Raw genomic sequence first — 17,181 nt, forward strand, 5'->3', positions numbered from 1 at the left:
TCACAAAAGAAGCAGTGCATTTTAATGAAAATATAAGAAAATAATATCAATTAAACTTTGTGCTTTCAAATGAACAAATATATAAAAAGTCAGTAGTTGTGTATAGACTATCAGTTAAAAAGGTCACTTTTTCAAAATAAGTTTTTTTTTTCAACAAATGAGTGTATTTACATTTGTGTTTGAGGTGAATTTTAAACAGCAGTTCTGAACTTCAGAATATAGGCTACCGTTTGAAGAACAGTTTATGGGAGTTAAATTCCAAATCAATTCAAACAACATTCTTTTCACTTAATTTGTCAAATATAAATGATTTCTTAATTCATCAAATGATTGCTGCTCATTTTGTCTATATGCATATTACCTTAGACATTAACCTGTGGCAGGCCACATGTATTACTTTTTACACAGACCAAAGACACCTGCTGCATCTTTAGTTCTTAACTATTCTCCCCCTTTCATCTATGTCTCATATCATTTTGCTCAGCTGTTCAATGAGGACTGTTTCTTTAACAAAACTGGGCACATTTTACATATCAAACGATCCCAATTTCTCAGATGTTCATTTATACATATGTGTACCAATTTAAAAATAGTTTTGTCATTTACCCTCTGTCATTTGAATACAGGTAACTAGATGCAGCAAATGTCCTTAAGAAACAGTGTCAAACCTTGAGTGACAAGGCCAAGAAAATACATGAACAATACACAATGGCCCTAATGAACGGATCTCACAAGTTTCTGCATAGGAACTCACATCAGCCTCAGGTACACAGCTCATACACAGCATAATGCACATCATATTTATATGCCACCGTTATACAGTAGTTATGAGCTATGTGCACATATATTGACTTCAATAATGACACTGCAACACTCAAAGACATAGATAATTTAGCTTTGCTAAGACATTGTTAGCAATATATAACTTAGCTCAGAGACCATAGATGGCATGGACAGAACTTAACTAAGGGATCATTGACAACATGGACAGGAGTCTGCGTGTGGCTTAATTCGGTGAAAACTTCTCATTAGAAATGCAACTCCAAGCAGAGATCACACAAACTCCACATAGACCTCAGCTGAGATACCAAAATAATTGCTCACACAAATCAGTGGTTGGTGGTTATCACAAGGAGGTCTGACATCTGTCCCCAATGACCCAACTTAACCGAATGTTCTCATTGCTCAAGTGGTACGACCATATTTCTGTAGTGTACACAGAGATGCTAAGCCTGTACACAGTCAGCTTAACAGTTAGAGTGCACAAATAACTGATTAGTCCTCACCGAAAACATGAAAAACGTTGGCTAAAATTTCTCAACATGTGCTAATACAATGCACTAAATGTGCATTCACAAGTCTGAGAATCAAAGATTCTGAAAACAGCTGTCATCACCAAGCATTCCGTGTAGCTTGTCCCCCTCTCAGTCATAGATTGCACTCAAGTCAAACTAATAAAGACCATAGAGACCAAACAGTTAAAAAATGTCAAAACAGAAAATGTGTCGTTCGTACCGAAAAAACTGTGCTCCAAGATGACAATTTGAAATCCAATCATGGTACCAAAACATAATGGTGCAACATAGTTGCTACTATCAAAAGAACCAGATTTGCTTGTACAGTCGGTCTTTTGGATCCGTAGGACACAGCACAGTGTTCTTAGCCCAGCTACAGCATTCATAGCCACAAAAAAAAACACCAAAAGTTGAACACACCCTAACGGCACTGTCAAACTGAAAGAATTTCCCGATGGATGACAATCTGTGAGCTGTTCACTCCAGCAGCTACAGCTCAAAACACTGCGCAAGATTTGAACTCATCAAACTAGATGTTTGCCACTGGCGTTTGACATGACCTATACATTACCATTCTGTCATATTTGCCTGCTGCGGCGGCGCTAAGTGCTTCCAGGGCAATCAACACAACTGGGTCGAACTGGATCTATCAGCTCATTGTCAATTTATTCATGTTCCTGGTTGTTTCACATAGGCTATGTTCTGGATGACTGAATGGAAATTGTGAGCATGAATTGCATTTAATTATCATTAAAATGATTGTCAGATTTCAGATCTGCTTCTTCATATAATGAAGGTTCTTGGCATGACTTCATGTATTACGGTTATTCAGCGAGGAGCTGGAGGCTGCTGGTTTTGGCACAGCCTTGTCTGATGCCAACACAGGTCCTGACGCTTTGAGTTCCCTGAGTGGCCCTTAACATCTGGACTCCCCATCAGTGGCAGAGGGTCCGGACACCACTGGGTTTGTATTGCTTTATCTGATGGACACTGGGTTTGTATTGCTTTATCTGATGGTCAGTGGAGGAAAACACAAACACACACACACACACACACACACACACACACACACAGTAGGGATATCCTTCTCCCAATTCACCACTTCATATAGTATATCTCTCCATGCTCATAGTTATGAAGCACAAGGTATGGAACTGAATGTTGTTAATAAACTCATATATACTTTCCACATGGTCACTCACTCTAGAGTAGAAAAAAATATATACTGAAAATAGTGCCATGTTTTGTCAGCCTTCATGTGTTTCCTGAAAGTGCAGTTCTAAGTTTAGAAAAGCTTATTCAGTCAACCACACAGATAGTATGGCTAAAAAGCCTTCCAAGGTCAGACATGGTTGCAATCTGCCAACATTTCCTGGAGTCACGAACGCATGTTAGGAACATCAGAAAATATGGTGAAGAAAATAACAAAATAGCACATTGTTTCAACCCCAGAGCAATACCTGCAATGGCCGATTTTAGTCAAATTAGTTCTGTCCTCAAGACTGAATGTATAACACTGAGAATAGCACAAAACTGATTTGTCAGCAGATGTTGTGTGTGTGTGTGTGTGTGTGTGTCTTGTTTGCTTGTGTTTTGTCGTGATTGCTTTGAAGGATGAGAGGAGTGAAGAGGAGATGACCACAGCATGAGCTGAGGAGAAAGAGCATTGCAAACACTTCCTCCATTCGCCAGTCGATCTCTCTCTACAGGAAGAGGCTGTCCAGGAGGTGGACGTTTCGTTGTGGTCTCTCTTGTTTCGTGTTCCGGGGCTGCTTGTTTGCTTTAGACGCTGGGTGCTGGCTTTAGATGCTGTGGCTACAAAGGTCCTTTGAACTGGTTCCCAGAGAGGTGCTGTCGGATGGAGGGCTTTGAGCCTGTGGCATCACCCAGCTTACGCCACACCACCTAACCGCAGAGAAGAGAAAAGAAAGATGTTACACAAGGCCATAACACACACACACACACACACACACACACACACCACCTAACTGCACAGACGGGGGGGGGGGGGCAAGAGACAGGGTCATGCAAATAAGAGAGAGAAAGAGAAAAGAAAGATGTTACACACAGCCACACACACACACACACAACACACAGAGATATGAGAGGCACACAAAAGGAATGAAGGCCTAATTCCACTAAATGCCAGGACACTGGAGCCCATGAATGGTGGCATTGTGTGCCCACCTCATAACTGTGGCCATCCTTTTGACAGCCATAGAGCAGCGAAAATACCAGGGTCATATGTGCGAGAACAGTGTCAGTATACTGTTCCCAGATCCCAATATGGTCACACACACACACACACACACAGACACACACACACACAGGAGAGGGGGGCCCTGGAATCCTTATCTGGGATTTTGTACCTCAGCTCAGGGCTTTGAACACAGTGGCGTCCTGAGAGAGCTCCAATGGGAGTACATTGTTTTAGCTGGTGAAGTTATTTTAATTGCATTGACAACTGTGCCATGAGCACTCCAAGCTCATCGACCCAGGGACACTAATTACGAGCCGTGTAATAGCCGGCCTTTGTACCCGCTGAAGAGGGAACCCAAATCCTCCATCAAATGATGAGATGCAGCGTGTCTCTCGCAAGAAAAGACAGACATGCAGAATTCCCAAAACAAATATTGACACTACCCCGAAACAAAAACACTTGCACTTGAATATTGAATATAAATATACGTACAATATTTAAATGAAATAAAAACAAACATTCCTAAGGCATTTACGGTGGCACAGAAAACAACACTGAGCAAATCAAATTGAGGGCAAAAAAAAAACAAGTTTTAAAGTAGATATTTTGAGCATCATGCTAAAGTCCGATTAAAATTTCATTTTAAAGTATCTGTGTTGGTTTTAAAAATTTCAACCGGAATTGTTCTAGGAACAGGTTGAAAGGGTCTATTGTGAGAGCCATAGAGAGAGAGAGAGAGAGAGAGAAGTAAGTGATATGCTCCTTACGTTACACATCTCTCTGACGATGGCCTTTTCTTTTTCACTCAGGTCTTCCTCGTAGTCCTCAGGGATCTGCCTGTCCAGGTTCTCATGCACCTCAAGAACCTGTACAAACAAAAACACAAGGAGCGATTGAATCAAAAACTCATTATAGTCACAACAACTTCGTTAAACGACTTAATTTAACTTCATTAAATGATTTATATGTAGGGTTTGACACTGACAACTGAGTATTTTTAACCTGTGTAGAAGACTATTATTTAGTAGACAAACCACTTGGTGGCACAATTGTACGATCTCTAGTACAATTTACACCCCCAAATCAGTTGGAACGTTGTGTAAAATGCAAAATAAAAACAGAATGTGATAATATACAAGTCTTGTAAACCCATACTTAGCAGAAGAAAGGAAATAGACAACATGTCAAATGTTGAAAATTAAAATGTTGACTATTTCTTGGAATATACAGTATATGTTCATTTTTAATGCGATGCCAGCAACATGTTTCAAAAAGAGTTTTTGAGAATGAAATGTTGTCCCATTCCTGCTCGATACAGAATTTCAGTTGCTCAAGAGTATAGGGTATTCTTATTCATGTCTTTCCTTCCAATACGCACCTAATTTGACAGGTCTGAACTGCAGACAGGCCATTTTATCACTCTTCCTCTGGTTTTAATGCAGTGCCATCTGAGGTCCAAAAGACCACGACCATCAAATATTGTTTTTCAGCTCTATCGCTTGTTCGCAAATATTTATCTGGATTCTCTGAATATTTTAATATTATGTCCTGTATTATGTATTATGTTATGAACTCCCCAAATACTAAACAAATATAATTTTCAACGTTTGATATTATGTCTCTGTCCTTTTTGCAAATAAATATGAATTTACGAGATTTGTACATTATTACATTCTGTTTTTATTCGCATTTTACACAATGTCCCAACTTTTTCTGATTTGGGGTTGTGGATTAATTCAACAAAAGCCCTTAAAGATTTAAAGTATTTGTCTGAGGATTGAATTTAAGATTACAAAAGACTGTGTTCTTGCTGAGAACATGAATGAATAAGCTGCTTGGTAATCTCACCAAAACTCTTGACACAAATAGAATATTATGCAACATAAATAGAAGCTTGTTCACTTGTGGGCTACTCGTTCATGGAGGGTGTGTGAGATGTGGTATGCCAGTCCTTAAACTTTCTGCACTCTAATCCTCTGGTAATAATATTGATTGATGTAGTATTAATTGCTACGTAAGGACTCCTCTGCATCGTAGCCTGAATGTTATTCCTCATTGATGAGGAATAACAGTTGCTTTGGATAAAAGCGTCTGCTAAATGAATAGATGTCCAAGGAGGCAGTGAGGCCTTACCTTCATGGCGTGGACCATGGCCTCAGGCTTCTGGGCAGGGGGCAGGAAGGGGGTGGAGGGGGAGTTGACCGCTCCAGCTGGGCCGTGGCCAGAGCCCTGTACACAGAGGAACACAGGAGCATGCTGACGTTCAGAGGAGACGCATGAAAATCACACACGGGGCAGTACTCACACATACATTATTTTTATATCAATCACACACGCACACACGCACACACACACACACACACAGAGAGTGGCTATATCTGTATGAGACACATATACACACAGTCTCTCACACACATTCACTCACACACACACGCACACACACACACACACACACACACACACACACACACACACAGAGAGTGGCTATATCTGTATTAGACACATATACACACAGTCTCACACACATTCACTCACACACACACACACACACACACACACACACACACACAGAGTGGCTATATCTGTATGAAACACAAATACACACAGTCTCTCACACAAATTCACTCACACACACACGCACACACACACACAAACACACACACATTGCCAAGCCCCCATGCTTTGTGATCCCATTGACCAGAGTAGACGCACATAATAATGTTGGTGTGTGCTCCATGTCTGTCTGTGTGTCCAGGCACTAAATGGGTTAAACCATCTCATTACGGCTCATCTCCGCCTGTGCCCAGGCACTAAATGGGTTAAACCATCTCATTACGGCTCATCTCCGCCTGTGCGAGGCCGCTACGGGCCCCCTGACAAAGGTCCCTTTGAGCGCGCGGGACCCCGCAGAGGCCCTGTTTAGACCCCGGCCTTTTCAGTTCCACCCTAGCGTTAAATCCACAACAATCGGCCCTGGCATTCCGTCAGTGAGGCGGAGGAGGCGGAGGAGGAGGAGGAGGAGGAGGGTTGGAGCAAGAGCAGGGTGAGGAGAGTTGGGGCGCCTCTGGCCATGAGAAAATGCCCCAGCGATGCTCACTTACAGCTGGCAGCGACCGCGGCCGAGGGGCTGGGTGGGCATGCACGCACGAACGCACACACGGGCACTGGCCCTGGGGATAGTGCCCACAAAAGCAGGCCATTGCCAGGATTGACCGGGGCAGGAGGAACATGGCCTCGGGTCACGTTCAGACATGGCAGGACACGGCCATTAGTGGAGGCTGTGATGGGAAGGAAGGGAAGGGGGGGGGTGTCCACCTCTCTGAGGAGAAAATTGCGCTGGGACTGGACTCAGAGTTAGGGATTCCTTGGGTCCACTTGTTCGTCGCTAATTAAAGCGCTGGACTGAAGCAGCTCTCTGCCTGTGAGTCACACAGGCAGGCTTCAACAAATAACTAGCTGATAGCCATAAGCAGGTCATGAGCAAATGCACCAATGAGTGCGTATCAGTTCACCATCTCGGACTCAGAGCTTTTATTACCAACGTCTATTAGACACGTCACCTGGTCAATATGGTGATTTCTCTTTCCTTTTAAAAACACGCCAATTCTACACTGTTCTATATGGAACTCCACTGACAATCGGTCAACCCGGGTTCCATTCTCGCCGTTGCGTTGTGTCGCTTTGGTTGCACTCTGTGTAAAGCTATATATCAGTCAACTTTAACTTTTTAACTGTAACTCATGGCTTTGGACTCTCTAAGTGATGACCGTCCAGTGTGATGGGGCTCTACTGTAGGTAATCATTTTATTTGCAAAACTACGTTTTGGTCGTTCAACCTCGAAGGACCCAAGCGTAATTTCTGGAAAAAAAATCACTATTTTTAAGAGAAACAGGGCACAGGGGTCAGAAGAACGGCAGACGTGGTGTGAGCTGGTGTTATGTGCAGAGGTGCACGGAAAGGATCGAGTAAAAGCACATGGGCGCTGTGCAAGGCCACAACCCACAAAGCCTCACCAAGCATCAGTAAATATCCTGTTCCGACACCACACACTTTAATGCTGCAGAGTGCAAAATCTAACATGGGAGAGGGAGAGTGTAAATCTGAGATAGATAGATAGATAGATACATAGATAGATAGATACATGTACATAGATAGATAGATAGATAGATAGATAGATAGATAGAGAAAGAGGACGAGAGAGAATGATAGATAAAAAAGTGGATAAAGGGAGAAAATGATGTGGAAAAACAAATGACAGATGATGAGAGAGAGAGGGACAGAGAGAGGGTGAGAGTGAGTGAGAGAGAGAGAGAGGGAGACAGAGAGAGAAGTGAGAGATCAAGAGGAGGAGTGCTGGTGAGTGGCATCAGAAGTGGTCTGCTGGCGCTCCATATGGTGAGTCAGCTGAAGTCCAAACGGGTGGCTAAGCGCCGCCTGCACCAGAGCACTCTGCCAAATGAGATGGAGAGAGAAAAGACAGGAAGAAAAGAGAAGAAGAAAAAAAAAAACACTTTGCCTCAACATGGACAAATCTGCCTCACACAAACCGGCAGTGCCACCAGGACCCCCCAGCTCATGCCTGAGCATCGTCACAGAGCTTCACTGCAAGGCAACCGCTGACTCCACAATCGCACCGCGACATCAGCTAATTAATAGTGCCTCTGTCCACTATGAGGAAGGCCAAAGGGCCCCTCAAAAGCAAATCCACTAAGTCCAATTAAACTGCACTAGCAATACATAAAATCCACTTGCATTACACACACATACACACGCGTATGTACACACACACACACAGATTTCAGACAGACAAACAATTCATACAGCTAATGGGATGGATAGAAGGGGCAAAGCTTATTTTCCTCTGCAGATTATAGAAATCATAGGACCAACAAAGGATGGACAATCTTTTAAGGGCCTTTCGTTTTCCATTCTCTTACCCAACTGTGAGCAGTAACAGTATAAAGCGTATCAGCCATGCTTCATGGGTAACACACTCCAGAGCATGTTCACCCATTCAGTTCCCTCCGTCACATCATGAATGTCTTTAAGGTTTTATTCTTTCCTTTTTCACACTTTGTTTGTGTTTGTGTGAAGGTGTTTGTGACATGTTTAATGACTTCCAGAACAAACATGATGATATGGATCAGACACAATTCAAAATGGAACATGCAAAAGCAAAAGTCTGAATATCTGAAGTGAGGCTCCACATCACTAAACAAGGCAAGAAACATACCGGTATATGAAATGCAATGCTGTCTTTATACTGTATGTCAAATTCCATGACAGACAGGCATGCTGGCTAGCTAGAAACATTGTCATACACCATATAAGATTCTGAGAGCTGCAGTCATCTTGGCTTATCTTAGGCACGTTATCACTCTGTAGATGGGCAGAAGAGTGTATTATGGCGCAGGTTATTCCAAATGGGTCACACGGTTCTTTGAGGCTGTGGGGTGCTTGATGGACTAATTTTAGCTCTGTCTCAAAAGGAAGAAAGTGGGTGGAGGGCACCCCCCCCCCCCCAACACTTGACATCGTAACCACTCAGGTAACCCTTGACGACAGTCACAGGCCTCACACAAAAGCCTGGAGGAGCAGCCGTGCATTATTAAAGCCTCATCCACCGCTCTCGTTTGAAGTGAAAGTTCAAAGCCATGGTAATGAGCTCACGGGCCAAAAGACAATTGACGGCGACAGCAGAAGCAACGACAGCAACGGCAATGGCAGCCTTCACTGTCTTGAGCCATCACCTCATCCTGCACTCAAAGTGAAAGGATGAATGAGACAAAAGAGAAGGGGATGAAAATAAATAATAAATAAATAAACAAATAAATAAATAACGACAAAGGCTTTTGACGGTGTGCGTCTTGTGCGGAGTTGTGTGGTGTCCCACTCTAATTGATTTCTCCCGTGTGTGGAAACAGGAGCTGTGTGCTGTGCGCTGAGGCTCCAGGGAGGCTTCGTGAGGGCCGTGTGGTGCCTCTGCATGGCTGATAAGCTGCCTGATTAGCTGGAGTGTGTGATGCTGATGACCTTTCAGTGCAGGAACAGAACGTAACAGAACAGAACAGCCACACAACAATGATGGCCCCCCACAGAGAGAGAGAGAGAAAGGGCTTTCAGATAGAACCTCCGGAGTATATGCACAGGTTTGTCAAACGGAGGTCCTACCCTTCGGATGATTAAAAAATGATGTGCGCCTATACCTATGTGTGAACGGCATACACGCCCATTACAGAATCTCCATGTGGTTGTCGAGTGAGGGGTGGGGGCTTGTAGAGTTCACAAGAGGCGAGATATGAAAGATGAAGAGGGAAGATGAAAGAGTAAAAGTGAGGGTAACAGTGAAACCGTGAAAGAGAGACAGTGTGTGTGTGTGACAGAGAGAGAAAAAGAAAGAGAGAAAGAGCGAATGATATAAATCAAACCCTTGCACACTCATAAAAACCTGTAGGTTAAGGTGCGTCACGGGAGGCCTTGGAGGAGGCAAAGCCAACAGCCATAGTGGACAAAGCCCACATAAGAAGTTGAAACAACAAAGTACTTCATACAAAAGGCATCCTGGTTGGCCCCTCGCATTGCTTTGATATGTTGGGAAAGTGACCGGGGCATGTTACTGTGGCCAATCCCTGACCAGACTGAAGGAAGGAAACTCTGGAGCGGTTGGAGCAGCAGATTAAGGTGGATGATTTGATTTAGAAATCAAAGAGACTCTGAGGAAATTACATCTTGTCACAGCACCATGACCCAAAGCTAAACCCTTCCTAGCCCAGTGCCTTTTCATGCCTGGGTCACCAAGCCCTAATCTTCTTGGGTCTAGTTCCCCAACACATGGACGGAAACAGAGAAACAAACAATTTTGATCATACACATACTCATGACATGCGTTATTGTTGTTACACACAGTCTGTTAAAAACAAATAACATTGCAACTTAAGAATAACATACTATTTTAGATTTAGATTTACTATTTTTGGTTTTTTTTTTAATTATAAACAGAAGCTTCACTGCAATTGATATAACTAATTGGCTTCTGCACATATTATTGTTTTATAAAGTTAGTGTCCTGTGGATAAGCAAAGAGGAGGTGTATTATTGTAAAATCAAAATGAGGGGCCCTGGGTTGAGTCCTTGTAGATGCTGGACATTGATGGAGTGTACGTACGTTCTGCAGAGCCTCTTGGTAGTGGGCGAGTGAGGCCAGCTGGGATTCGGAGTGGTAAATGGACAGCCCCTTTTTTAGCGTCTTCAGGTCTCCCACGATCCCTTGCTGCAGACAGAACAACACAGGGTATGGTTAAAGGTTATCCATCAGAGATGAATTAACACTATTCATAGCATATGGTATCTTGTTGAATTTGTTAGGAATTGAGATAAAGACAATATGTATTGAATAACTTTTATATACATTTAAATTTTTCTATTGATTTTAAATACCAAAATAATGTCCCGGGTCAATTTGACCCGAACAGTCTGAAAAAGTGCAAAATGTGAATACAAGGGTTAAAGGAGAATTCCGGTGTGATATTGACCTAAAGTGTATTGAAACATGATACCGAGTGTGAACGTATGTCTCATAGCCCATCTCGGCTTGTCCCCTGCACTCCAAAATCTGGCGCTAGTTAGCCGATGCTACCAACAGCTTTTTCAATGGTGGTGCTTCGGCATCGGGCTAGCCATGCAAATAAATCACTGTTTTACACCATTTACGAGGCTCAATGTATCTCCACACTTCATTGGTAGACTTCCGAGGGCCCTGACATTTAAAACGAGACATTTGAAAAAGCACTGGTAGTTTACTTACAAGACGATTTATACAGACAGTATCTTCACGAAGTTTAGCGTTTGCAGCCATCTTGAATTCAGTCACGATAAGTCGAGCAACGAGTAAGAATGAACAGGTATGATAAGGGATCAGATTCCAAAAATAATTCAGTGGAAATGCATGGATTACAGTTTCTTCCAGTAGCAGCAACTGGAATCCATGCATTTCCACTGAATTATTTTTCTCCTTAACTCTGCAGCACAAAGAAGGATTAATAATGTAGGAAGTCATCAACACCAAACATACACATCTCCATCTAACACCATCTTCTTTAACTCTGGTCATGGTTACACTTATGTTAAGACAGACAGGATTACCTCCAGTAACAACAATATTTTACTGTCAGGAGTCATGACATGACATGCACTTGTGAGGTGCATACAGCATCTGGGAGCTTATGTCTGTCATTGTACATTCCACAATGACGCAAAAGCATTTGACAGTAATTACAGTGTTGTTAGTATGAAATTGTTCTCTATTTACCAAGTTATAAGGAAAAGTCACTATGAAGTTGGATTGACGGTATGTCAACAGGACAAGTCCACACCCGACTTTACATGGTTCATTAAGGCTCCAGCTCCTGCTTGTCCTGAAGGCAAACCTGAGGTCACCTCACGTCACGGTGGATAGGACTAAACTCCCCATCTCATGTTTTATTCAACAGGAATAAGACTCCAGCTCCTGCATCAACACTAACAGACTGTGCTACTCTATGGACACCTGTTTCCCAGTGCCTTATTTTTAGCATGGCGCACCATGTGAACAAACACATTCTGTGATTTAGTCTTTTAATCATGTTGCTTATAGAATAAGCCATAACGACTAGTTACTGTTTGTGCATGTGTGGCTGATACAGATCACTTCCAGGTCGAGTCCATATTTATGGTGTTTTTGGCTGATTACTGACAGCCAATCTAATCACACCCCTCCCTTGCATGATTCTGATGAAATGTGTGATTTGGCTGGACTTAAACTTTTACACACACACACACACACACACACACACACACACACACACACACACACACACACACACACACACACACACACACATACTTTATCTGAACACACACACACACACACACACACACACACACACACACACATCTGAATACACGCACACACACATTCATGCATACATACAAACACATAGGCACATGCACTTGCATGCATGCTAAGCGCACATGCTAAGCCCACATGCTAAGCCCACCCAAGCATTGTGTCTTGCTCACCCAGACAAAGTCAAGTTGTTTTCAGTTGTGCATCTGTGCTGTGTGCAGTCTCAAACTCAGCTTGGATGTGGATGAGTTGGTGTTGAGTGTAATAGTAGCTAGCTGGTACTCTGTGCAGTAGGCCTATGTATGTGTGCTAGGTGTGGATGAGTTGGTGTTGAGTGTAATAGTAGCCAGCTGGTACTCTGTGCAGTAGGCCTATGTATGTGTGTGCTAGGTAACCCCCCCCCCCCCCCTCCTGATGCCTTAAAGCAGTGGTCCCCAAACTTTTTCTTCTGAGGGCCAGCTCGCTATGCCTGGCTCTAAGAGAGGGCCAGAGACTCGGTGTATATCAGTAACCATAAATATCTTAGAACTGTGAACAACAGCAGTCTACCTTAGTTGGATATTCCATTACATTTAATCATAGGCTACTGCAATTTAATAATAATTTTAAATATCCCCCCAGTGTAGCATGGTAGCTGCCTGGCAGCTCTAGTTGTTGGCAGAGATGGGCATAAATATATCAAAATGCATTTTAAAATAAAGTATAACATACCCTAATTTTAAGTGTATCAAAATAAATTCCAAAATACATAGCCACACCATGTATCAAACTAAAATACTGTATTTTTGTATTTTGAAAGTACTAAAACATAAAATACTTATTGAGCAATATATCACTTTGCAAACCTTCCATATATGTCTATTTAATCTATTCCTTCATCACTGCACTGACTCTTTGATTAAGTTGACAATTGATTAAGTGGACAGTGTTTGAGAGAAACAACTTTTCTCTGCCTACCAGATATGCCATAACCTGCACACAGTCAACAAATCAATATGCTGACCTGCCTGTTACATCTCATAGCCTAAATACCGTATCAGAGATGCACTCAAAAAGTCACAACTGAACTTGTCAAGCGGTACAAAGTCTCTGACATCGTCAGTGCATGTGTGTGAGCAACCTATAAGTTACTCATCTGGCACTGGATCATCTTCCTGAATCTCAATATTATGATCACAATAAGTCTGGGCAAATTATTAATTAAATCATTTTTTCCTCGTGTTGCTTTAGGCGATCCATGGAGCAACTTGTTGCAGGGCAACCACATAACCGGTTCAACGTATTCCAATTGGATAATTAAAGTTCTCAAGAAACTGATTATTAAAGTTCTCAATAAATTTGAGGTTGGTGTGTGTGTGAGAAACCTACACGTTACTAAGTGTGCACTAAATCATTTTCCTGAATCTCAATGTTCTGATCACAACAACTCTGGGCAAATTACAAGTCAGCACCAGACAGATGCTGCATTCATGGTTTTGCACTTTTATGATGTTGTTGCATTACCAAAAGCAGGCTATTGGTTTTACCTAAAATATTTCCCAAATATTTCTTCAACAAAATAAAATACAAATGACAACATACTATTTTGTATTTGAAATGCTTATTATCAGAAATACTGCATACCCCTGGCTGTTGGCTGTAGCAACTCGAGCTAGGTAGTAACGATTTTTTGTGTTTGTGTTTTGTGTTTATGTCAATTTTGATCCAAATTGACCACTTTGCTTTGTTGAAATAAAATTTCCAAAATGTCTACCAGCCCATCCAAATGTACAGCAGTAGGCTAGAACCGGGCCTGATGCAAAGACTACTCCAATACAACACACTCAAAACAGACATCGTCACTTTGTAAGCCTGTCCAATTGTTTTCTGCATGGCTGGGGTTGGCTTTAGTCCCTACCACTAAATTTCAACTTCAAAGAAAAAATGAATTCATTCACTGAAGTGCACCTGCAGGGGAGAAACATCAATCCATTCTCCCCTAATAAACCAAACTCAACAACAGACATATTCAAGCAACGTCAACTAAATATCCAACTTAAACATCCTGCTCAGAATTTTTGGAAGTATTCATTTCCTACTAGAGTGACGTAAATGAGATGATTTCCCTATGGGGGATCATAAAGCACAATGGCATGTCATGTGTCACACACTCTCCTCTTCAACTATGTGCTGTCAGTAAGTCACGCAGCACAGTCAACCACACACAGCACACTCAAACACACTCAGCTCACTCACACACACACTGCACACTCACATACACGCTGTACACACACACACACACACACACACACACACACACACACACACACACACCCCACTCAACCCCGTGCAGCATGAGGTGAAAGGGAGATGGCACAAGGCCAGGAGTTCAAACGAGCGTCTGGTGCAGAAGTGAGGGATGGTTTTACGCTCCAGAGCACCGCATCAAAACACATCCATCAACGCCGGCGCACAGCTGTCCCCACTCATCAGCGCAGGATGACCGCCGGCGCGCATCTGTCCCCACTCATCAGCGCGGGATGACCGCCTTGAGGACGCCTTACGTGGCTCTGCTCAGTTTTTGAAACATCACAGCAGCTCTTCGTGTCACCGTGAACACAACACCGATGGCTGCGTTCGTCTTTAGAGCCGCGTGTGTGTGTGTGTGTGTGTGTGTGTGAGGAACCAGGCCAATCTGTGTCTATTCCTCCGGTTTTTCAGGCTCGTTTGTATAATCTGCTTGAGTGTCGAGCTGCACAGAACGTAAGCAGAACGTGAGCAGAACGTGAGCAGAACGTGAGCAGAACGTGAGCAGAACGTGAGCAGAACGTAAGCAGAACGTGAGCAGAACGTGAGCAGAACGTAAGCAGAACATGAGCAGAACGTGAGCAGAACGTGAGCAGAACGTGAGCAGAACATGAGCAGAACGTAAGCTTGGCATTTTTTGATTTCTTCCCAAACTGGGTCTCAGACACAAAGGGCCATTTGTATGGAAATCCATTTTTGCAGCTTACTGTCCATATCAACACTTATGAGTGCTGTTGTGTGCAAACAGACCATAATAATAATACATTCTAGGGGATTACCAAGGCAGCGACTTATAGAGTCAGCCAAAAATATTAGTTAGTGTTACGAAAGTTGTGTTTGTGTATTCTGTGTCACGTGTGTGTGTATGTGTGTGAGTGTGTGTGTGTGGTGTGTGTGCTGTGCGTGTTGCTGTGTGTTGCGTATCGCTATTTACAGTTTTTTTCAACTGCTTACACACTAAATCTTTGCTTGTCACACAATTTTCTAAACATGTCCTCTAAACATCATAACCCGACACCAAATCTGCAAAACCATACACTAATTCTCAGTGTTTGACTCAGTTTTCAATTGACTAAAACACATTTTGCAAAACACCACACACAATTTTCTACCTAACACACAAAAATCTAACAGGAAGTAACTTGATTTCGTTCTTCAAACACAACCCATCAAAATGCCACACTAAATCACCAGTGCTTCACTCTTTCTCTTCACATGTGCAAACACTCTTTACTTTACTGAACACCATCCAATCATTGCCTTAGTATAGGTCTATGAATAGATATACTCTCTATATAGGTATAGACCCTTTCAATCTGCTCCTAGAGGATTTCCGGTTGAAATACTCAGAACCAATGCAGATACTTTAAAAATAGAGAAAATACAGCAATCGGACTTTAGCTTACAGTAATGTTCTACAAAAAGTTGACTTTATGTAAAATTTGTCTTTTTTTACTCTATTTTTGTTTGTCCCCATGTTACAGTACCATTAGCTCAATACATTTTTCTGTGCCTCCAGAAATGCCTTAGGAACGCTTACTGTAGAATTGTTTGTCTCTGCAGTTGAAAGGGTCTATAGGCCTATGAATACATACTGTACACGACCCCCCCCCCACCTCCCCCCCACACACACACACTTGTCTTTAGAAGAAGAAAAAAATCAGTGTTTTCAAAACTCCATGTACATCTGGTGGTCACTGTATTCTTCTTTGCTTTTTTTCTTGTTTGCTGTAAAATACTGTATTCACAACAGCAAATTATTTGGGAAAAATCACTATTTTTGGTTTCAATATTGCTTGCATTTTTACTGTGTATTTTAACTTCTCTTTGTTGATGCTGTAACTTTCACTCTTGTATGGAAATACATATAGAAAGCCTAAGACAGAAGAGCTTTAGGTTTTGAGCAACAGTGTGTACATGATGTATCCAAAATTTCATATTATGACAAAAGTGTTTGTAATGTGAGGCGAATGTTTGCTTTAAACATGTGTTTTTGACATTTTGAATGTTGTGTGTCATTTTGCTGGAGATTTGAGGCATTTTGCATTTTGTGTGAGCAGTTGTGGGTTTTGTGTGTGGAGTTTTGAAAAATAGACACAGAGTTTTGAAAACGTGTGTAAACAATTGTAAAAAACTGTAATGACTTTGCCATAAATAAATGGTGAATTCATTACCACCCCAGCCATGTAAGTCATACAGTATATTCTAAGTGAGCTGTGCTGGGAGATGGAATGCTCTTCCACCATGGGGAGGGCATAACTCTAACTGTGGACTCCATGTCTGTTTTACTCACTCTGATGCTGACTCTGTTGGTGTGCTCTGTCATTTTTTCTACACAGGTTTAGTCTGGGACACAGTGAGACCCAGAGCTGCCCCTGACAGGAACCCAGGCTGATCTGACCCAGGGTCAGGGGCTATCTCTACGGAGGTGAATCCACCATTGGGGTTCAGAGATGTAAGCTGAACTATGGCCTCAGTAATGTGTGTGTTTGTGCGTGCGTGTGTGCGTGCGTGT

The 17,181-nt window shown here is 42.4% G+C and overlaps 1 protein-coding gene across 1 annotated transcript in view; it reads right to left on the reverse strand.

Moving 5' to 3' along the window:
- Nucleotides 1–2,695: 2,695 nt before the first annotated feature.
- ccdc85ca (coiled-coil domain containing 85C, a) overlaps nt 2,696–17,181 on the reverse strand; it is a 49,251-nt gene continuing 34,765 nt past the window's right edge. Inside the window, exons 3-6 of the mRNA XM_076300313.1 lie at nt 10,643–10,766; nt 5,629–5,699; nt 4,263–4,361; nt 2,696–3,200 (exon numbers count right to left, since the gene is read on the reverse strand). Coding sequence (XP_076156428.1) covers nt 3,111–3,200; nt 4,263–4,361; nt 5,629–5,699; nt 10,643–10,766 — 384 coding nt within the window. The 3' untranslated portion in view covers nt 2,696–3,110. The remainder of the gene's footprint in view (nt 3,201–4,262; nt 4,362–5,628; nt 5,700–10,642; nt 10,767–17,181) is intronic.

The sequence above is a fragment of the Alosa pseudoharengus genome, unplaced genomic scaffold (genome assembly GCF_046254945.1).
Source record: "Alosa pseudoharengus isolate Yale_2024_CS ecotype anadromous, Long Island Sound unplaced genomic scaffold, YU_APseudo_1.1 YU_APseudo_1.1_scf_22, whole genome shotgun sequence".
Lineage (NCBI taxonomy): Eukaryota > Metazoa > Chordata > Actinopteri > Clupeiformes > Clupeidae > Alosa > Alosa pseudoharengus.